Here is a 22,534-nt window from a genome sequence, read left to right as displayed (position 1 = left end):
TGAAAAATGCCTAAGCTCTTACACAACACTCATTTTCACCTCCCTACAGAAAGTGGAAAAACCTCCCCCACATACACATGCAAGTAATTCTCCTGGTATACTACTGCATAATTAAGGGGTTTAATTTAATTTATAATAGTAGGTCTCTAGAATGGCTCTACAGGGCTTATACTACTTTAACAGAGAGCAGAACCTTCAATGGAAATGCCTTATCAACCTGAGCTCCTCTTCAAACAAGCCCCTGCATTGCTCCGTTGGGTTCTTTCTCTCCACAGGAAAACAAGCTCTTTCCTACATCAGCAAACTTCTCTATTTTTGGTGCTGGGTATTCCTCAACAACCTTGCTTTCTGGTCACATGCTGAACTGCCATGGCTGCTGCAGCAATGAGCAAAGACTGCAGTCTAAGCGTTGCAACATCAGTCAGGGGCACATCACGACCTCTGTATCTCCTATCCTTTAGCAGTCATTTCAGTCACCACTTCCAGTTCTGCAAGGGATTCTCTTACCTATTTATCCCTTTATGTTCTTTTTTTTGTGTCTTTTTTTTTTTCCCTTTTTTGCTGTGGGGGGAGATTATTTAAGCACCCCACTGTAATGCAGGTATCCAGGTACCTCCCAGTCTTTGCTCTATTTGTCCTAGCTGTATCCTGGCAAAGCAAACCAGCAATATTTTCTTCAAATACTTTCTGCAGAATGGGGACCCAGACCTTCCACATCACAAGGCAACTTGCTTTTACATCCCCCTGGTTAATAATTCCCAGAGCCCTAATTCCATTTTCATTGTAAATAAGCTGTGATGCACAAATAAAGGATGCCAATCAAAAAAAGCATACTCCTCTGCATCTGAAAATAACTAGTTTTATGTTAAACAGTGAAGACAGATATTTTCTTGATGCTATTCCACATGGGGTCAGGATCCAGAGGGCATACTGCAGAGTAAAGAAAAGGGGACAGCATTCAATTCACTTTCTCCCGAGCAGCGTGTAAGAACATTGTAGGAATACAGACTTAGGAGCACAGACAATTAGAAATCGCCTATTTTCACGTTTACTGTACAGACCCAACAGACCGATCCCATCTAGGGCTGGAAGCAGGTACTACCCAGCGCCACCTCAGGGACAACATGGCAGATTCTCCTCAGGGCGCTACCTGCTTCAGAGGCGCTGATGGCCAATATCTCTTGTGAGGAGGAACCTCCCCCGGGCCTGCCCGGTTCCCGCCCGCCGGCAGCAGCGGCAGCAGCACCAGGGCCTCTGGCGGAGCACCGCCCGCCCCAGCACATCTCCTCGAGACCGAGCATCCTCCTCTCAGCCCTCACACCCCCCCGTCCCGCCCGAAAGCGACCGTTAACGGCCCTCCGCCTTCCTACCGACTGCCCCGCCGACGCTTCCGGGTATCTCGTCTCGCCCCGCCTCACACAGTCCCACCAATCACATCCCTTCGGTGGCACCCACCGCACCGCGGGATTGGCTGCGAGGTGCACTGTCCCCGCCCCCTCCTCTCGCCTCCGGAGGCCCCGCCCCCGAAGCCCTCCCGTTGGGCAATACTCGGGCTCACCCCTCATGCTACCGAGCGTCGCGCTCCCCCCTCGAAGCCCGCCCATCCCGCGCCGCCTCCGCATTGGCCCTTTGCCTGGCTTCTCCCCGCCCCCGGCAGGCTCCGATTGGAGCCGTGTTGCCCGTGGCGCTGGGATTGGCCAGCGAACGCTCTGGTGAGGGGTGAAGCGGCCGAGCGGCGGGGCTGGCGCGGCAGACGCCGGGAGTCGGGATCGCGCCGGGCTCGTCGCCATGTCTGAGGTACGGGCTGTGTTGGGGTGGGGGCTGTGGGGCACCGGCGGGTACCTCACTCTGTCCCCCCTGTTTGGCGGCGGTGGCCGTAGCAGCAGCAGCAGCGTGCGGGTGCTCACCGCCGCCCCGCCGCGGGGCCTTTCCCCCTCTAGGCCGCGTTCCAGAAGGCCGCCGAGGAGGTGAAGCAGCTCAAGTCCCAACCGACGGACCAGGAGATGCTGGACGTCTACAGCCACTACAAACAGGCCACGGTGGGCGACGTGAACACGGGTAGGTACCGCCCCGGTCCCCTGGCCGGCGGGGGCGGCGCGGCTGCGGCCCGAGGCTGAGCCGGAGGCCCTTTGGGAGGCAAACCCTCTCCCCTGTTGCGTGCCTCGCTTCGCGCAATCCCGCGGTTTAGCAAAAAATGACTCGGTACCGACTTGGCGTGGGTTCCTGTGCAGGCAGGCGTAAGCCGAGCTGATAAGGGTTTGTGCGACTTGCGGTTTTTAGATTAACCCAGCTGCAGTCGTCTGAATCGTATAGCAGTGGTCTGAGAATCCTTTGTGCAAATATTGGGTATGGGATTTTTGGAGACCTCTGTCAGTAAGTAGCTGCCTAGGTCATGGGATGCTGCTTTAATACAAACGCTTCTCAGTTAAACAGGCTTAAACAGCAAGGCGAACTATGCAAGTGTGAAATTGTAATGCTTGGAGCGGGGGGCAGTTTGTTTAAGCTGGACTGGCTGCTAAAAATCGTATTGGAAAACCAAACCGGAAGAACAGGAGAAAAGTTTTATAGGAGCTTCAATTAAATATTACATCTCAGAAGGACTGTGGCAGAAATATCTCTGTGGGCATGCTATGCAAAATCAGTCCTGCTACTTCAGCCTAGGAATAACATTTAGAATGAAGCCTGTCTCTGTTGACATTGTGTAACACTTGAGTAACTAGAATTAGAAAGGAAAAAGGTCATTTGTTTGGAGTGCTGGCCTCCTGACCCAGTTGCTGGTGAAGTTTATTGGGTGTTGATTGAATTAAAAGCTGGCAGTGAAGTGTACAGGAAATGGTAAGTATGGGCGCTTGCAGTCTCATTTTCCCAAGATGGACAGCATGGAGGGAGAAAACAACTGACTTTGGTTTTAAGATATGATCCTTTTGGTGTGGCTGGACCTTAGCATTATTAATGTTTGCCAAGGTGAAATAGTGCTCTAGAGCTGTTAATGTACCAACGTTTCTGTAAGTTGCTGCATTCTTGTAAAGCAGTAGCCAACATGAGTTGACTAGAAAAGGAATCTGTGTAAGAGTAAGCTAATAGGGTTTTTGTCAGAGAGAAGTGGAGCTGCCAACTAGCTCTGCGGGTCATGTTGCCATGTAAGCAGTGCAAGGGTATTTTTGTGGCCAATGTACAGGCTACTGTCCAGTTCCATTTGTTAATCCTAAGCATTGTCTTCAAGGAGACAGAGAGGAAGTAAAAACACAGAGGGGACTTTACATGAAGTGTGAACTATGTACACATCCATATCTCATTCATCTCTTCACTATTTGGCCACAGTGTAGCCTGCAATGAAGTGAGTTAGAATTCAGAGCTTATACCCCTAGATGACAGAACAAATGAAGAGCTATATGTTAGAAACCTATGATTAACTTGAGGATAATGAGCTCAAGCTGCATGCTACTAGCTTTTGTTTTCGCGTGTCTGTGTGTAATGGACCTTAGGACATTTCTGCTTTACTTTAGCACTGATGTTCTTTAATCAGATAGATGTCATGCGACAGCAGTCTCTTCAGGAAGTACAATAAAACCACATCACACTATTTGGTGCTCTTTTGCTCAAATGCTGCTGTCTTAAGGGAACTTGACAGAGAATAGCTCTGTTGCCACCAATAGCATTCCAAGATGCTCCTTTGAGGTGATCTCCTGACTACAGGTTAGTAAGTAATAGCTGCAAAGATGAACCATTGTTTCTTATCATAGTTAAGAGATAAATAGCCTTCAGGAAAGGAGTGGGTATTACCTACACCCAGACCACACAAGCTAATTCTGCTGCTTATCTTGTCTCTGTCAGACCGCCCTGGTATGCTGGACTTCAAAGGCAAAGCAAAGTGGGATGCCTGGAATGCATTGAAAGGTAAGTATCTGCTTAAAAAATAAAAATTAATAAATAAAACCACAAGCAAACTAGTCAGAAAAGCATATGTGGTTCAGCAAAAAATAAAATAATGTTGCCTGACGAGTTCTAGAAGGTCAGAATGCTGTGATGATAAACTTACTTTTGATTACCTCTGCAAGGCAGAAGTAATCCTGAAAAATGTAGCCTGTGTGAAAGGGAATTAAGGTGCAAAATGCCCAGCTGGCCGAAGATGTTACACAAAGGAGAACTGTAGTAGCAGCAGAAACCTAAATCTCTGTTTTCCAGTTCCCAACCTAGTACCCCAGAGACTGAGCTCTCCTCCCAGTTGTTGTGTTTATTCTAAAGCTTTCCTAACTGGAAGGTGCAACTGGGCTCTCTGCACTAAATGATGAGCCAAACAAGCAGTCTAATCTATGAAAATGGGATTTTTCTGGTGTTTTAAGAAGCCAACACTACATCTAAATGCAGTCTAAGTTGATTGAATAACTTTCCTGTAATAATTGTGAATGGCGTTAATAGAAATAATACACACTGTTTAGTTGCTGCTTTCTTATGACTGCTGAACACATTTGTTTAAAACTTTAATACTAGATTCACAGCCAAGTGACCTTCTTATCTTTTCTGCTCTCTGGTGGCATGCTGCTACATGCTATAGCAAGGAACTGTGAATTGCATGTAAAAGGTGTCTTAATCTGTGAAGAGTATCTGACTGATTCCTGTGTTCTGTCCTTCAGGAATGTCCAAAGAAGATGCAATGAAAGCTTACGTAGCAAAAGTGGAAGAACTAAAGGGCAAATATGGCATCTGAAGACCGAATATAGCAGCCACTTGCACACCTGAAACATGCCTTATTTCTAATACTGTGGAAAACCGGTTTCTGAGAATAACTTTAAATACCTACTATGTTATAGTCGGTTCTCCTCATGCCTGTTGTAGTTCAGGGGAAGTTGCATACCTGCCTAATGTACTGACACATTATAAATTCCTTCTGGGAACAAAATCTGGAACTCATTAAAGTGCATTTGGTACTTTAGCTGTTGTGATGGTCATCCCTTAGAGATTGTTCTTGAGCTCATCCCTTAATTGCTGTGTTGCAGGTGTCAAACACTTTGTAAGAGGCACAAGCCAACCTCTCCAGTCGTTCTGCCACTAGAGGGGGCTCAGTAATCTGTGTTTCGTGACATGCAGACTTGTGTCCAAACCAATTCGGTGATGTCTGATACTGCTTTGCCTCCTTTCTCATGTAGATGAGTGGCAACCCACAAAAACCGGAGCACTACAAAGATTATCGTGAAGAGGCTAGGTCTCATGCTGTGTATACTAAGAACAAGGTGCTTGATATTTTTTGCCTGGGGTTCTCGGAGACTTAGTCAACAATTGCCAAATCATCTTCCTTGGAGATGTTATTCCCCAACAGCAATGTTAGGCTTCTGGGGAGAAGGCAAATACTCAGCAGCTGAACACAAAGCCTTCCCTGTGAAAGAAGAGGTTCTGCAGGCAGCGGAGTTGTTGATGCCCTTGGCACTGCGTACTGCTGTAAATACAGAGTACGGGTGTTGCCGTGTACTGAGTCTACAGTGAGGAGTGAATCAAGTATAGGCTGGCTTAACACTGACAAGGCTGTTCAAACAGGGAGACTTACAGTGATCATCAGCAAAAGGTTTATTACAAAACCCACAGTTGTGACCATCTCTAATAGGCTTTTTTACCTGTTTTGGTCAGCCTCATATAGTCTGTTGGAGCTGTTGATACTGGAAAAGGAGACTTTGCTTTTAAAATGTGACATTGAACTATTCCAGCAGAGCGCATATGAGAATGAAGTCCCAACCTTATATGGGAATAAGGCATTCTAATTCCCACTGTACTAGTTAGCACCTGAACAGGTGAGGACTTCAAATCAAATGGTCTTCAGATAAGCAATTGATTTATAGAAATGTATAAGGATGAAACCTATTGTTACATATCTGTCTCGGTAAGTACCTAGTTCTGTACTAAGTTACACAGGTTTTGCTGTGTGTATTATCTAACTTGTATTTTCTTACACCACTGGTAAGACATGGAGATAACTTTACCTCACATGCTTTTAAAAATTATAACTTCCCCCTTTGCTACTTTTAATGGGAAATGCTCTTGGAGCTTCTTGTTCACCCTTTAAAATGTGTTAGGATAAAGAAGGGTTTGTTCCCTGTTCTCATAAGGAAGAAGGTTGTTTATTCTTGTTCTTCTGGGTAAGTAATATAAACATTTGGGGTTTTTTACCTCCTCTTGTATCCTCTGTTAGTTATTTGAGATTGTTAATTACATTCACCTTGCAAAAGAGGGGTAAGAGCAGATGTTCAGCATAAGAGATGTTTTTAGCTCTTTGCCACCCCTAAATTCCACAGCCAGCTCCATCTTCACAGCTGTATTTTGTGAGGCTGGTTATCCTTGGAGGATTCTGCCAACCTGTAGCAGAATGTAGTTAATACTGGCAAATGCTTCCACTTCCACTCTTGTTTGCTGGAAGCTGATGCACTGTGAGCATGCTGTGCTTTGCTAACATGCTTTCTGTCAAAACAGGTGTTTTCAGAAAGCAGTGGAATTGGACTCTGTCTAAAGAGTGGGCTGGGAGTAACAAGTTCTATATCCTAGTCCTCATTCAGCTTTATTTCCCCTGTGAGACTTAACTAATTGTTACAGTGCTCCTTTTTCATGCCTATTTGGCATTAGGAAGACATCGCTGTGTGCACAGTGCTTATCCCAGAGAGGACTTGGTCTTGGCCAGGCTTTTATACGTTGCCTTGTACTTGCAAATAATGCTATTTGCCAGTTTATACAAGTGACTGAGAACTCTACCTTCGATGTCATTATTTGTGTATTCTATTTTTACCATAGTAACACCACCTTCCTGCTTGCAGCTTTGCCTTCCTTAGGAAAGTAACATCAGCAGTCTTACTATTTAGCTTGCCCTTTGGCAATGAGTCTACCCTTTGGCAATCAACTGCGCATCTCGGGAGTAAGCTGAAAAATTCAAGTTGTGGAACTAAGAGCTCTGCAGTAAGAGACTGTACAAAAGGCACTAAGGCAGAAACAAAGGTACTGATGTCTGTGCACAGTGTTTGTGGCAAGAAGTAGCAACGCAGAAGTTGGCTGCACAGCCATTAACTGTGGGTACTACCACTGCCAGGGGAGTGTTGAAAAAGACTGAACTGAGTTGAGGGGCTGGTTGTTTAGCAGCAGGATGAATGTCTGTAAATCCATGGGATGTTGGGCTGTCTGAAAATGTTGCTGACTTACTGACCACATAGTGCTTGCTGGTATGGAGTACGAGACTCCTGGGTTGCATAAATAACATTTTGGCAGTAGTGATGCTAGGGCAATGGTGGTTTAAGGACATCTACAAACAGATTTGTAGGCAGAGGTAATTGCTTTTATTAAACTAATAAAGTGGTAAAAATAGACAGCCATTCAGGTATACAGCCCTGAGATTTGAAACAGAAGCAGCAAGCCTCAAACCAAAATATAACTTCAGAACCATTGCTCTGTCTGTAACAAGGTACTCTTGATGGAGAAACATGCTTTTGATGGCTGGGCAGTGCTGCAAAACAGGGGATTGTTCTGACACCCGTTCAGGGAGTTGCTGCTGTTTCCTCTATTAGATCAAAGAAAGGCCAGCAACATCCTGATCCTCGCAGTGCTTGCGAAGGGGAAAAGACGTGTGCTGAAACAAGCCCAACACGCAGGAGGTCAGAGGCCAGCTGGCACACATGCACTCAAGTCTGGTTTGCTGAGTCTGCAGAGTGTGCAGGGATGGAATCTGGACTTTGGATATGGCAATAATAAATGTTAACTTGCGTGTGTGATAAGACAGTGTTCCTTCTATCGCGCTTCTATTAGCTCTTGCACAGAGAAACTAGTTGATTGGCACCCAGTGCAATTAGAGATAAGCTGAAAAGGGGATGTTTTCCTTGGGTTTTTTTTCTTGTGGGTTTTGCTTGCTCTTACCAAATATATGTGAAGGTGTAACACTCCTAGCACAGATTTAACAAATCAGCATTGGTGTCCTGCTTAAGGCCCATAACAGGTTTTTCAACCCTGTGAAGTTAAGTTTGCTGTTTGATGAAAAAGCAAAGCACTCTGAGACTGACTGCAGTGTGCAGCTATCTTTCTGTCAAAATTCTTCAATCGTCATCTGGAGTGATCTTGTTTCACAATGCAAGTATTTTAACCTTTGAACTTACTTGACCCTGATGATATGGCTGAAAATAAATGACAATTGTATTTGCTGCTGTTTAAAATATTTGCTCTGCCCCCTGAGTGTTCAGAGCAAATACTATTGGGCAATACCACTTTGGGGTGACTGGGCATCTGAGCTGTCTTGCGGGATTGGTGGGGTTGATTATAAATTGGGGGAGATAAAAGAAAATGTATTTTGGCTTGGATAGGTTTCTAAATACCACAGCTGTCACTCAAAAAGAGTTATGCAGTATTCCAAGTTGTCAAAGCTGCTCAGAGGTAAGACGAGTTGATACTACATAGACATAACATACTTGAGTGAGTGTCACAGTAATAGAAGTGTAAAAGTTGATAGAATAGAACAAAAGATAGAATCTGAGTTGTTTGGGGTTTTTTCCCCTACTCACAAGTATATGAACTATCTTCAGACTCAGATAACTGATCTATGAATTAGCCAATCTTCAGCTGCTCATTTAAAGTGCAAATAACATGGATCCATTCTAGGCATGAGTCTGTCTTCATCATTTATAGAATGAGCTTGTATTTCCTCTAGAACCAGCAGATCTGTGAAAGTTAAACACAGCTTGGCTGTGTTATTCTAGAATAGAGAATTCATGTGGAGTTTGGCTGCAGTGGTCTTTTAACTACCATTCCTATTTCCACCTGTGGCTGCTGGATTTTTGGTTAGTCCCGGTATACATACATTTATTTTTCAAGGTCTGACACTCTTAATGTTCATTAGAGCTGATTCATCTCTTGTAACCATCCTGCCATCCAGTGTAGTTTTAGAGCAATCCTTTGCTCCTCACGAGTACCTGAAGATGTATGGAGCTGTTCTCAAAATCCTTCAATATGTCTTGCCTCTAATGTTTGAAAGCCTTCCTATGCTTTAGATTGTCTAGACTAATGGAGAAGCCATTCAAAAATACAGTATCATTAATGAGCATGGTTCTGGGGAGGAACAGCTGGTCAAAACTCCTGGATCTTGTTAGGCCTATGAAAGAGGTGATACGAAAAACTTCCTGGAAGTGGAATCCGTGGCTCAACAAATCCCTTCCAATCCTTATGTTAGCAGGGATAACTTTAGCTCTACTGCCACTGCAATGAGATGCTCTTTATAGTTATGTCAAAGAGCCCAAAGCCCTGGCACACTGGGATGTTACATGATCCCTCTGCCCAGCCAGTTCTAAGGCAGGAGCTTGTTCTGTTTGCAAGCCCAGATTGCCTCGGGCAGGTGATTGCACACCCTGGAAAGAAAGAAAAATTGCATTACTTGGCTAACACAGGCAGGGAGACACCTTGTTTGTCTCCACCAAAGTGTGTGAGGCACTGACTTGTACCGTGTTCTCCAAAAGGCCGATAGTGGTATGCCGTCTCCTCCTAACAAACACTGCTTGTTTGAGTAAGCTCTGAATCTGAAAGGCGAGCTCACCAGTTTAAGGTACTTGGTATTTTTAAATCTGAGTATTTAGCTGCATTGATCTGAGTTTTTACTGAGAAGAAACATATGACAGCTGAGAAACTGAATAACATGATTTCCCCCAGCTTACGCACTATTGAAATATGGGTGCAAATTTTTCTAGTAGTGCTAAAAGGGCTAAAGTTTTATTCTCTGTGTTGAATGTATATTTCAAGGCATCAGTTTGTCGCAATGGACAGATGCCAATACTCTGAGATATGTCCTAAGCCAGTGTAACTATTGCCAGAGGTCCCTGAAAAGGGCTGAATTCAAAGCAGAATGAGCGAGCAGCCAGTGCTTGGGTGTCTGCAATGTGATGCTGAGGTAGGTCCAGAAATTGATCAGAATTGAAAAAACAGGTCTTTCTGGGATACAAATGTATTCCTTTAAGCTTGTCCTTCTGCTTAAAGTCTCTCTTCTTATTGCTAATTGGGGTGGGGGGTAAAGTCACTATAATGAACTGGCATATTACCAGCACGTTTCTAACCCAGCTATGAATGCCTTAACAGGTACCGTTTGATTCAGATGAACAATAGGATCCCAGACGTCAGCGGTGGGTATCATTGCCATGTCCAGCGGCCCAGGTCTCTTGAGCACGTCCAGCAGCGAGTGAGAGAGCCTGGGGCTGCAGGGAGACGTGGTAGTACCCTGGCTGGGTGAGCATCGTCTGCCTTCCAACAGCACTGGAGAGGTGTCCAGGCAGGAGGCAAAGTGAAACCAGCAAGGCTGTCTGCTTGGCTGCAGTAACTTGTGGCGATAGGAGGAAAATCAGGAGCTAAAGTAGTTATCATAAGGCGTTGGTCTGAGCTGTGTGGGCCTTGGTACAGCCCCAGCCCCCCTTATGTTGCATATGCTGCCTGGGGTGCTATTCACTGAGGATGACTGCGCCTGTGTTCCCAGAAGCTGCTGGTCTTGAGCAGCTTGCCAGCAACTTGCTGACTTCTTGCCCCATTCCAGAAGCTCTGTGTCAGCCCAGCCTGAGCTGAATGCAGCTTCTTCAACTTGGATTTTCAATCTACTGCCAGAAAAATGAAAAAAAGAATAAAAAAAAAAAAACCAAACCACAACTGCAAAAGAACAGTGACACAAGACAGCTAGCCTCTTCCTTCTACATGCTCACTCATGAGTTTTTCTACATGCTCACTTTTGGGGGAAGATACAAAAAAAACCAATTTTGTCCCTCATACAGGCCTTGGGCGTCTCCCAGAGTCTCAGTCTGCAAGATACTGAAAATCTGTTTGTTTCCAAGATCAGGTCAACTTCTGCCTGGAAAGACACCTTGAAACGGGGAGGTGACAAAAATGAGGGTTTAAATGCCTAGCCACATCAGTTGCTATGCCAAGAATTAAAGACATGATCAGAAAGAATTTTATTCAACAGACAAATGCATTTACAGAAGTAACCAACTTGGAAATTAGATGAACCCAGAGTGGTGGTGACTCAGTCACTTGTGTTCTGCATCACCTCGAAGTGAAATACTTCATTGGGTAACCATTCCCTAAGCCCCTGGTGACTCTCAGACTTCAGCCCTGAACCTTCTCTGGGCTTCTGCAGGAGAAAAGCTGGAACAGGTTCTTCAGTGTTAAATTCTTACGGTTTTAAATGAAACAGATGAAACTATTTCCACGTTTTACAACAGTCTCTGGTAATTTCCATTATTTATGAACACATTTCCCTGAAAACTTTCTCTCCAGGGATAGGATGTGAAATACCCACTTAAACAATAGAGAAAAGGGACTTTCTAAACAAAATAGTGAAACTGGCAACGTACCAAGTACATCAACACAGCTGAACCAAAAATACATCTGAAGTTCTTTAAAGGTTATTTACTGTGTTGGTAACGTATTTTTCAGGCAAAAAAAAAAAATATTCCTTTTTAAAGCACTGAGCTCTTTTTATTGTAAAACTGTATTCCCATACGATTTTCCAAAATAATAATCTCCAGGCATTTTTCCACAATTTGTCTTTTTTCAAGTAATTCTGTTATTTAAGACGGAGAATATATTTGGCTTGTTTTCTTATGAGACAATGAAGATAAACTCATTTTTCCATTTGAAAAAGGTGCACAGTTCTTGCAGGCTTCATAAATCCAGACATCTTTACCAGAAGGTATCTCCAGCCAAGCAACAGCAGAAACAAAACGCTAATAAACTGTTAGTGACTGTTTACACAACTGTTACGATCGTCCTCCTCTCGGTGACTTCAGTAAAGAGTGAATCTGAAAGTACCAATTCAATGCTGATATTAATTACAGGTCAAGTTTAATTCTGGTTTATATTTGGGAAAACTAAATTAAATACAAAATATTAAAGCAGTTTTTTTATTTGCAGCAAAAGTACCATCCCCAAACCACCCTTTTCCTCAATGAACCAGCTTGGCAGATAACTGTATACCTACTAAAGGATCCAACTATAACAGGGAGCAGTTTTGGTTTCAAAAGCAACCACTTTAAGTTTGTCATTCTACAAAGCTTTTTATGCACGTGTTTACTCATGTGAGCCTTACCACAGGCTTTTACAGAAAAAAATTTATCTTGTTCAGCAGGATACACCTCACTATTAAAAATTATTTTTCTTAAATTGCTAAAGTCATAAGGATGACTCATGTTTTAAAGGCAGATCTCTGCTTAATAATTTTGCTAATTGGGGGCCAAACTGCCTAATGCTTTGCAGGATTGTGCCTATGTTACAGAAAGCGTAAGTCATGTGAGGTTTTTGCCGGATAAGAGTTGGTGTGTTTTGTCTGGCCCGAGCCTGCATTTGCTTAGCACAGTTACGTGCAAGCAGCATTTGTTCAGTTCATGCAGCAAATGAGACAAGACCTGCTTGTGCTTTTTGAGCCAAAAATACATAAGTATTGTTAAATTTGGAACTTAGAAGTGGAAGGGTGTAACAGCAAATGCATTTGATCAGTCTGAATGCTGCAATACGGAAATGCTGTTTAACGCATGGAATAAATAGCCCAGGACGTTCATAAAACTATTCTATCAGATGATGAACCTAAAATGAAAGGGATGTGGCAAGCATCAAGTTTGCTAGCTTGGATAACATGTTCAGAAAACAAAAAATGTTGCAGACCACAAACCCACAAAAGAAGTTTTAACAACAGACCTTGCAAAAAATTTGCCATGTGTTGCAAAACTGGAAAATCCCAATTCAGTGTTTGATAGAAATATAATCTAATAATGTATACAACTTTGAAGAGAAACAATTAAAAGATTTTTCAGGAAGAGAGAAAGGTCAGAATTTATCACTAAAATGTGAAGCACGAAAACTGAAGTAAACGTACTGCTCAGAACACTCACTCTTACTAGAAATAGTGTTACAGAAAATACCCCCAGCCACACCATAGCAGATATATATGTATTTTTAAAGGAAACATAGAAAGCCCTTGTAAAACTGTGTAGAGATTAAAATAACGAGACAATCTGTATAGATGACTGATTTGTTCAGAAATGGAAGCTGGAAGAAGGGTAAAGTTAGGCTAGCTTTTACCAGCCGATGGTGGAGAAGGAGATCCTTCCAACTCCTTTTGGCTAGAAAGGGAGTGGTCAAATACTGACCCTGGCTACATATAAGGGAGGCCCAGAACAACGACCCGTGAGTCCATCCGCTGGAGCCTGTGGAGTCTCTGCAGACCTCTCCACTGGATTCGAAATCAGAATTTGGCAGTAAAACAAGAGGTTTTGATGACACAGCAAAACCCAACTTCCTTGGGCTTTTTTTCCAAGCTGTTTCAGACCAAAAAAAAAAAAAAGGTAAAGCAATCAGTAATTCATTAGAGGATGGCAAAACACGAGTGAGAAAGAGAGCAAGGGCATAAAACTTTACGAGCAGAGACGTTTTTGCTGACGGTACAGGTAGAGATACATAAGGTTAAGTACGCTGGTATCAGATAAGGGTGCGCACACAGCCCAAGGTGAGAGGCCGGGCAAGGAGAGCCGGTGTCCGAGTGGCTTCGGAAACACAAACAGCGGGAGCAGATACCGCTGGGCAGCGGCAGGGATAGGGCAGGACGGGGTTGTTGCTGTGTTCCGTGGCTGCCTACGGCGCTGCGCAGCGCTGCAGGCCCCGGCGCTGCTCCCGGAGCGGTGCAGAGGGACGGACCCCTTCGCAAAGTCGCTTCTGGTGAAGCGCGATACCCCCGTGGGTGGGCGAGCGGGTCTCGGGCTCGTTCCCCGCCCCACGAAGGCCTGGCACCGAGGCCAGAAACGCTGCCTCGAGAACCAAAACCTCGAGCTCTCCGGCAGCCGGTGGTACCCAGGCAGGCACACGGGGACGGGACGGAGGCGGGAGGAACGGCTGCCGCCCGCGACGCCTTCTCCCAGGGCGGTCTGCCCTACCCCGGGCACGGACAAGCCTGCGCCCCGGGCCAGGGCAGCGCTGCCTTTCCCCGCTATGCCGGGGCCGTGCCGGCGGAGCGGACCGGCTCGGCTCGGCCCGGCTCGGCTCCGGCTCCGCCCGTCGGGGCCGCGGTGCTGACTCAGCCGCGGGGGGGGCCCGGAGGGCGCCCCGGCCCCGCGGGCGTGGCGGGAGGGCGGGCTGCCCGCCGCCCTCCGGGGACATAAAAACCCGCGGCCGGAGCCCGCCCGCGTCCTTCGGCGCTGCCGGCAGCATGACCGCCATCGGGGCGCAGGTACGTGGCTGCCTGCTCCCGCCGTCGGGACGGGGCAGAGCATCGCCCCGCCGCGGGGCTTTCGCTTCGGCTTGTCCCTGCGCGGCCGCGCTCGCCCCGGCCCTCCCCGGAGCCGCGGGGGGCAGCCGGCAGGATCATTCCCGCCGCCCCCCGGACCGGCAGCAGCTCGCCCGGGGCCGTGGCTCTCCCCTCCCCACCGGGGGGGGGGGGGGGGGGGCTGCAGCCGCTCTCCCCGCCGCCCCTGGCTCTCTGCAGGGCTGGAGAGGGCTGCGGGAGGGGGGCTGGTTTTTAATTAAATCTTGAGCCCTCTGGGGAGCGTTTCGGTGAGGAGGGGGGCGTGCGTCGCCCACGCGGGTCCGCGGGGGCTGCAGCCGGAGACCACCCCCCCCGCCCCCCGGTGCCGGGGAAGCCGAGCCGTGCCGCTTTCGGGTTGAGGAGCCGGGTCCGGACCGCTGCTGCCGCCGGCAAGAGGAGGAGAGCCCGGCTGGCTGCAGGGCGGGAGGGCTGTGGGAAAAGGAGGGCAGTGCTGGTCAAACTGGGTGCCCCCCGCCCCGCTTCTGCCGCCTCCCCCGTCCCAGCCGTCGGGCTCCGTCCTCCCAGGGACCGGTGGTTTCCTCCAGCCCTGCCAGAGCAGGAGGCTGTGCCAGCGGGGGCCGTGGGGCAGGGATCTTGCTCAGCCCAGAGCCTTTGCGATCCCGAACCCGGGCCTCGACGTGGGAGCATTGTTTGTGCAGCCGGGGAACCGGGAGAGCTTCACCCACCCTTCCTCTCTCCTGGGTACAGCCCGTAACTGCGTCGCTTTTCCCTGCGAGAAGGGGTTGGATGTGCACAGGCAAATATTTTCAAATGCTGAAGTCCCACAGCTTTGTCCCTCTGGTTTCATTTCGCCCTTAAGTAGCGCTGTTAACTCAGGTTTTTTTTTCTTCCTCCCCACTATCCTTTAAGGCGCAGAGGCTGCTGGCGCACCGGAGACCGCAGAAATCCTTCTTTGAGACGCTCATCAGGGGCCTGATCATCTTGTGCGTGGCGATAGCGGTGGTCTTGTCGTCTATCTCCGTCTGTGATGGCCGCTGGCTCTTTGCGAGGGGGCAGCTCTTTGGACTGTGGCACTTCTGCACCCTCAGCAATGGCAGCGTCCTGAAATGCGTCACCGACCTCAGCCTGGCCAAGGTGGAGGGGCTGAGCGTGGGGGTGATTCCCATAAGAAGCATGGTGTCCTTTGCCGTCGTGGTCGCCATATTTGGCCTGGAGCTGCTGATGGTGTCCCAAGTCTGTGAGGATGCCAACGCGAGGCGGAAGTGGTCGATGGGCTCCGTTCTCATCCTCTGCTCGTTTTTGCTGTCGGCCACCGGGGTTCTGAGCTTCTCCATCCTCGTGAAGGATCACCTCACCTTCACGGGCTTCACGCTGACGTACTGGTGCGAGTTCATCGCTGCCTTTCTCTTCTTCCTTAACGGGATCAGCGGACTTCACATCAACAGCCTCACGCACCCCAGGAACAGGGTAGGCAAAATCTAGGTGCGAAGGGTGTACCTCCACCTTTGTGTAATCAGCTTTGACAATTAGACTGGAAAAAAGGGAGTCTAACAAAGTTTGAAAAGGACGCCTTGTCTTAAATTGTGTGCCAGGAGGGGAAGGATGAGTCAGTCTTGATTCCTGTAGAAGACGTACCCACCCACTGGTCAGCGTGGAGGGCTGCGCAACGCGAGCAAAGCAGAGACTGGGACTGGTTGCGGCTGCAATGCGGTTTTCTGGAGGAGTGGATTAAACAAGAGGGTGTGCTGTTAAATGCGCAGAGGGGTGGCAGACTGCGATCTACACACGTGGGCTGTTTTGAGGCTTGCACAAAACCTGTACTGCTACGGGTTTGGTGATGCTACGCTTTCCCCCATACTCTGGAGCCTGTGAATAGTGTGGCACAACTTCGGTGTGTCTCATGGCTTTGCTCTGACTCGGGGACAAATGATTTGTTCCTGGCCATGCTCACTGGTGTGCAGTATTGAAAATCTTCACTGGATCTCGCTCCTCCATTTCTCTTTCAAAAGAGAAGGCACACAGATCTTGATCTGGTCACCCGTTTTGTTTCCTGCTGGCATGTTCCTTGTATCTGCCCTTTGTGAGTTTTTCCGGGATGCTTCTGACAGAGGTGCAGGGAGACAGATGTAGCTTTCCTGCAGCCAAGGGCAGGTGTTGGGGGATGCAGGTGTACAGGGAAGGGTTGTGATGGCTTCCTCGGGCGGCAGCGCGTGTTCCTGTCCTCGTGGCCTCTCCCCACAGTCACCGCTCCTTTGCCACCCCTGTAGGACACGTGCCAATCGGTCACCCAAACTGGCTCCCTCACAGCCCTTGCAGAGTTCACTGTAATGGGGTATTGCTTTTCCCAGTTTCTTTTTAGTCCCTTTGGGGCAAGAGGGACAAGCTCTGCAGGGGCTTTAGGTGGCCGTTGCGGTTGGGCAGACCATTCTGAGACCACCACACCTTCTGGGATGTGTTTTGGTTGTCAGGGTTTCCTGCTGGGGCAATGGGAAATCGTCTCATCCTGTAGCTGAGTCTCCTGTAGCATTTCTTCTGGGAGGAGAAAGCTCTAGATCCTCCTGACCAGACCAAGTCCTTTTCTTCCCCTGATCAACAGTGGGCCTGGGAGGAGAAGCAGCCCATGATTGCCTAAGGAGGGGCTGATGGGGGCAGCTCTAATCTGTCACAGCTGGTGGAAATACAAAGACTTGGCCAAAATCTGTCGAACATTCAGCACTGGGTTGCCCACAGATAAAAACATCAGGGTTTCTGGTTTAATGTTGGTTTTGTATCCGCTGGTAAAGCTGCCTGTATTTTTGTTTTAGGACAAATGTTTCTACATGTTTCATCTCTAACTTGTCTGATAACTGTTGAGCAAGGTTTTCATTTCCTGTGCAGCAAGTTTGACACAATTTTCCACCTGAAACAAAAGCATCATAGCACAAAGGCTGAGAAGGCTGTGTAGGCGAGCCATGAGTAAACAGCTTTGACTTTGAAAACTAAGAATCTTAAGTCCTGCCTGAGTATACATCCACACTTCCTGAACGTACTCCTGTGGACTCGATTGCTTTCATGAGGACAGTCTCCATTCCTTCTTGGATTTTCACAAGTTTTTAAGACAACACTCCTAAGCCTGTTTTGCAATGCAGTTTCAGACCAGGCTTGCTCTGGACAGTGCCAGTTGTGCTTTTTGCACGTGAATCTGCCCGTCTTTCTGGTGAGATAATGCACAGAGCTGTGCTACCCAGCCAGCTCCTGAAGCTCTTGTTTGGGGCTCTGTCAGGGTTTCTTGACCTGCTCTCAAGGACAAGGACTTACGCCCTTAACGTGCCTCTGGAAAACTGCACTGTGATTGTGTGTCTCTTTGTGAAGGTGCTTTTGATTTGCTGAATTGCACTGTTGCGGGCATGCTAGTGGGCTGAACATGCAGATGCTTGTGTGAACAGTGCTGTTGACTTTAGCAGAACCACTTACCCCAGAGAGAGTCTGCAAGGTCCAGTCGTGAACTGTTGCATTTTGGTGTTACCAGGTGGTAAGAGTGCCTTAACTAATGAATAAATCAGTTGTGGTGCCTAGGGGTGCCCATGCCAGGCAGGACAGTGCTCCTACACGAGGTTAAGGGTGTCCATGGCTTGTCTGGAAGCATGGGTGTAATTTCAGAGTGCCTTCTTGGTGACATCCAAAACTGGAAATCAATTCTGCACGTACTCCCTTTCGTGCTAGCAGGAAGCCGTGCCCCCAGCCCCTTCCCTGGGGGAAGGCAGCTGAAGCCAGGCTGAGTCTCAGGCTGGTGCCTCCCACTCGGGTTAGAGGAAGGCAGTGGACAATTGGCCATTGAGTTCACCCAAGACTTGGTGGAATTGTGAATGATTCTTAGGATGCCCTCTGCTAGCTGAAGAAGAGGCCTTTTGTTGGGGGTAGGGAATCCTCTAGGGAAAATACAGTAACTTTTTTTTCCAACTGCCTTTGTATAGTACTGTTTGACTTGCGCTGGGAGGAGATGTGTTTTGATGGCTAAATATTTCAAAACAGCGTTGATTGTCTTGGCAACATCCTTATAAATGGCAGTCTGTGCAGCAACAGGTAACTGTTCATCTTCTGAAGCCTGTGGAAGTGTCAAGCAACATTCCTGAAGTTTGTTAAATAAATTTTTCTGAAATAAGACAACTGTAATTCTCTCTTTTTATATTTAAATATTGGGATGCAGATCTAAGGGGACGAGTGGAGTTTACATAATCTCGCAGGTGCCATTCCGTGTGTTTACCCAGGTATACCAACGAAGAAACCACTGCTTGGTGCTTTGCCGAGCTCTGACCAAGGGAGCCGAGGCTGCTGCGCGCTCTCCTCTCCTTTCCACTCCAACCTGTCCACACCAACCCAAGCAGCCAGCACTGCTTTCTTGTCTTGCAAAACAAGAGGGGCAGTCAGCTGTGCTGCTTTGTGGGAATTAGAGATAACCTTGTAGGCTCTCAATGATTTCCTGCTGTTGCACGTGCTCTGTTTACCAGCTAAAGAGCTCTTTCCTGTGTCCTTCACCTCCCTTTTCCCACACCGCACCCTGTGCCTGAAGCATCCTTGCTCTTTTCCCCAGCTCTGCTTATTTGGCCTGCAGAAGTGGTATCTGAGCATGAATGTATTTATACAGGTTTTTCTGAGCTCACTGTACTAACAGGTTTAGTTAAATGTCAGGAAAACAGATCTCCAGCTTCACTGCTGAATTAGTTTATGTAATCTCACCTAAGTTAATTAGCACCTGGTGTTCGTTCTGATGAGAGAGGTCATTGGCCTGTCTCAGATGGTTTAATATCTCTTAAAAGCAAGGTAATGAACATCACCTCTTGTTAATGAGCTGTTTAGACTTGTTCAGTTGCTAACTTTAATTGGAAACTTGTGCACAAACCATTGCTCGTGGATAAGAATAAGAAAATAACAGTACTGGACATGCTAGCTAGGGAGATAGCCCGGACTGTTGCTGGTATTTTGATTAAGTCTACAGTACCTTCATCAGCTGTACTTGGAGGGATGCCTGGTCTGGGGGTTGAGCTTTGCTTGCTTTTGTGAGTCAGGGGAAGAGGATTACAGGAGGATGACAGTCACCACCTGCCTTCTCTTTCCCACTGCCTGGGCCTATGGTAAGCTGGTAATGGCCCATCTTCTAAACCTTCCAGGTCAGCTTGCACATGTAAGAAGGGCCTCCTTTCTGGGTGAAAGAAAGGTCTGCCTCGGGGGCTGTCCTGGAAGGGGTGCTGGCTGGATTCCTGGGGCCTCTCACCTTCTCGTGGATCCAACCCCTCTGAACTGGCACCACCCTCTTCTGAAACAATTCATTTCAGCTCCCCTGATGCCCAGTGAGGCGTTACAGAATGTGATTATTCACTGCACAACAATACTGCTTTTTGCTTCTGAGGTTTTGCTGGGAACTTCCTTGTTGCTGTGTTGGGAGAGAAAAATCCATTAATCACTTCCTCTTAAATTCAGCCTTAGGTCTTCAACAGCTGATGTTCAGGCAGCTGGAGCTGCTGCCTGCACTGCTGGCTTGCAGAGCTGCAACTGGCTTCTCAGGGTACCTGGAGTGAATAGCCAGAGGCTGTCACCAGTGTCGCAGAACATACTACATGATAACTACTTGTCTGAAAGATGGTACTGAAGTCCTGTTTACTGATAGCAAACACCTGCTTTACATTGGATAGGGAGGACCGAAAGGGAAGTCGGTGAACTCTGAATATGGAGTTTGTGTTCAGTCTGTCAGCTGTTTCAGGCCACTGATGCTGGAGTCTGCATGCCTTGCACCCGTTCATCTCCCGCTTTTTGCATTGCTCGCTGAGATTTACTTCCCTGTTCCTCTTCATCTGCTTATAAACATGTCAGCATTCCTGGAGCCAAGTAGCTCTTTTCTTTAATATTCCGCAGTATAGTTAATCAAGAGAGATCCCCAGCAGGGAAGGGTGCTTTTGCATCACCTTTGCAGAAGATGGGCAAGATGAGAACCCATCCCACTATGGTGGTGTTTGGCAGCAGCTTTCTACATCTAGGTCACGGCATTGTAATGCCTGGGGCCACCTGCTTCTGGCACCTACCCGAGTAGACACACTCTTCCCAAAGAGCCAAGGACTGCAAATGCCAGCTGACATCTGAAGGTTTTTATGGAGCCTCAGCTCTTCATGCAAACCAGGACAGTGCTCGATGCCTGAAGCAAACACGTAATACAGAATCTGGGAATACTTCAATTTTTTGGTTATTTCTGGCAAGTCAAATAAAACCAAAATGACAATGTAAAACAGTAACTTAGGCTAGAACTGTTTTTTTTTAAATGCAAAAACCAGCAGCATTTTATTTTGGGGCATGTGGTTCGTCCCTGTTTCACCAAGACTCCTGTACAAATAGGTATCATGCTCAGCCTGGGCTCCACCTGACCTTGTGCCATCAGTGTTGGCCCTAACTACACACTTGCAGGGCTGAGCTCTTACACTGGCTTGTGGGAGAGCCAATAATTGCATCAGATCTAATTAATTACATGTTATTGTATCTCTGAGTCTATATTTTTTAATTTATGGCAGAGGAAGGCACATGCATTTAAAACAAACAGCTGTTTGTTTAATTCTCAGACAGGGAACATAACAAGTTGTTTCACTCTTCTTGGTCTTATTTGTAGGCCAGAGAGAAAATGAGGCTAATGGTTGTATCTTTTCAGAAGTATCTGACTTGCTAAATGCGCTGGGACAGAGTGAACCCCCAAGAAGGTTGGAGGCTCTGCTTGGCATGGGTGAGTCAGCGAGAAGCGAGATCTTTCACCCAAACACGCACGGAAGAGCTTTCACTTCTCCCTTGGTCACAGGACTGATCCCGCTTCTTTGGCTGAGTTTTAAAGGACAAAGTCGACTCAAAACCTTGCCATTTCCAAAAATGTAAGTTTAAAATGAATTCCTGGAAACACTTGCCAGTTCACTGCTTTATATTTGATTTTGTTTTTTCCTGGTTTTAAAGAGGTTCAACTCTCCCGCTGCTGGGTGACCTGCACCAGCAGGCAAAGCCACCCGGGCAGGGGAGGCTGAAGCGAAGGTGAAGCCCTCCGTCTTGCCAAGGTGCCCTTCCTCGCCTGGGTGCCCTCAGTGGTGCTGCTGCCTGCAGTGCCTGCTTCACCAGGGAGGATACAGGCTGTGCCGTCTAACTGTCAGCACCGGCAGAGAAAAAAAAGACATTTTTCCTGAATCTCGGGGTTTGAAACAGTGCTAATAGCACTCAAAAACCTGCTTCTGCACAGGTAATTTAACTTTGAAAGCATCCTTTGAATTTCTCTGTATGTTTGCCTTCTGGTAAAATGGCAGAAGTCTACCAGGACAGTTTGGTGCAAATAAAAGCTCCTTAGAGCAGTTTTGGCAGAGGGGTTGGGGAATGCCTCTCCGTCAGTATTTGACATACCATGCATGTTTTGCCAATGTCTTGTAGGTGATAGGGAGGAGGGAGAAGTGTTTTCTCTTCAGTCATCTTTGCCCTTGAAGAAAACCAGGCAAGAATTGCCCCAAGGGGGGAAATGCAGATACAAAATCGAGTGGGAGGTTTGATTGCATTTGTCGGATGAATTATTTTATCCTTTTCCCACTCAAACTAGGGAAATTTGCTTAACAATTTTATCCTTAAGAACATAAAGCTGTAATAGAAGCTCATATACCTCGTGACAGCGTATTACAGTGTGCAGTCTTGCAGATTTCAGCTCGCTGAGTGATCATAGGCTCTAAAGAGATTTTTGCCAGCCACTATGGTGTTGTTTTTCACAAGATACCTTGTACTGTCAAGTACAATTGAGTTTTAAATGTCTCAAGGGCTTTCATAGGCTTTTCATTCCCTTCAAAGACTAGCTGGACAAGTCTCAGAGGTACAGACACAATAGGAAAGACCCATCTCACTAAAGTTTTCTTGGCCGCCCTTGGAATATGCTATAATAGCTTTTTTACCATTTCAAAAACAGACAAAGATCCAAATTGGACCACTGTTATTTCCAAGGTCTCCACTGTTAGAAGAGGCGAAGGAAGAAAGCTGTCTGAACCTGTCACTGGAGCGTACCTAAGCAACAGATATGCAGTCAGAGAGGAAACAGGGGCTCAGCTGTGCTTTATGTTCTCAGTGTCCATCATCCACCACCACAACAGAAAGACTTTGAATCTTGGTAAATTTTAGGGATGAATTAATTTTGCATTTCAAACCCATGGGCCATGTTAAAGGATGGATCGTAACCTTCATTGTACAAAATTGAATGTCCCCCCAGCTTCAACAGCAGAAGAAATAGAGAACATCTAAAACTCACCAGCCTGG

At 47.1% G+C, this 22,534-nt stretch overlaps 3 protein-coding genes across 10 annotated transcripts in view; 2 read left to right on the top strand and 1 right to left on the bottom strand.

Moving 5' to 3' along the window:
• The window catches only part of C7H2orf76 (chromosome 7 C2orf76 homolog), a 43,645-nt gene extending 42,225 nt beyond the window's left edge, over positions 1-1,420 (bottom strand). Inside the window, exons 1-2 of one of the 8 annotated variants that reach the window (XM_052793614.1) lie at positions 1,371-1,391; positions 835-930 (exon numbers count right to left, since the gene is read on the bottom strand). In XM_052793614.1, the coding sequence (XP_052649574.1) occupies positions 835-844 (10 nt within the window). In that variant the 5' untranslated portion in view covers positions 845-930; positions 1,371-1,391. The other 7 variants (XR_008236136.1, XM_052793619.1, XM_052793618.1 and 4 more) reach the window with 7 other exon arrangements.
• A 243-nt stretch (positions 1,421-1,663) lies between these two features.
• Positions 1,664-4,933, top strand: DBI (diazepam binding inhibitor, acyl-CoA binding protein). Its single transcript, XM_052793225.1, has 4 exons — positions 1,664-1,797; positions 1,941-2,058; positions 3,835-3,897; positions 4,635-4,933. Exons 1-4 carry the CDS (start codon positions 1,789-1,791, stop codon positions 4,706-4,708), a joined length of 264 nt encoding a protein of 87 aa, XP_052649185.1. The 5' UTR covers positions 1,664-1,788; the 3' UTR covers positions 4,709-4,933.
• Positions 4,934-14,083: 9,150 nt separating this feature from the next.
• Positions 14,084-18,385, top strand: TMEM37 (transmembrane protein 37). The gene is made up of 2 exons (XM_052793216.1): positions 14,084-14,209; positions 15,155-18,385. The coding sequence occupies exons 1-2, from the start codon at positions 14,189-14,191 to the stop codon at positions 15,725-15,727; spliced, it is 594 nt and encodes a 197-aa protein (XP_052649176.1). The 5' UTR covers positions 14,084-14,188; the 3' UTR covers positions 15,728-18,385.
• The last annotated feature ends 4,149 nt before the right edge of the window (positions 18,386-22,534 follow it).

Source organism: Harpia harpyja, chromosome 7 (assembly GCF_026419915.1).
Source record: "Harpia harpyja isolate bHarHar1 chromosome 7, bHarHar1 primary haplotype, whole genome shotgun sequence".
Taxonomy (NCBI): domain Eukaryota; kingdom Metazoa; phylum Chordata; class Aves; order Accipitriformes; family Accipitridae; genus Harpia; species Harpia harpyja.
This window is presented reverse-complemented; position numbering and strand designations above follow the sequence as displayed.

Coding starts and splice junctions, on each gene's coding strand:
- DBI (XM_052793225.1), top strand. Junction 2,059..3,834: donor GGTGGGCGACGTGAACACGG/GTAGGTACCGCC, acceptor TGTCTCTGTCAG/ACCGCCCTGGTATGCTGGAC. Junction 3,898..4,634: donor TGCCTGGAATGCATTGAAAG/GTAAGTATCTGC, acceptor TCTGTCCTTCAG/GAATGTCCAAAGAAGATGCA.
- TMEM37 (XM_052793216.1), top strand. CDS start 14,189: ATGACCGCCATCGGGGCGCAG. Junction 14,210..15,154: donor TGACCGCCATCGGGGCGCAG/GTACGTGGCTGC, acceptor CTATCCTTTAAG/GCGCAGAGGCTGCTGGCGCA.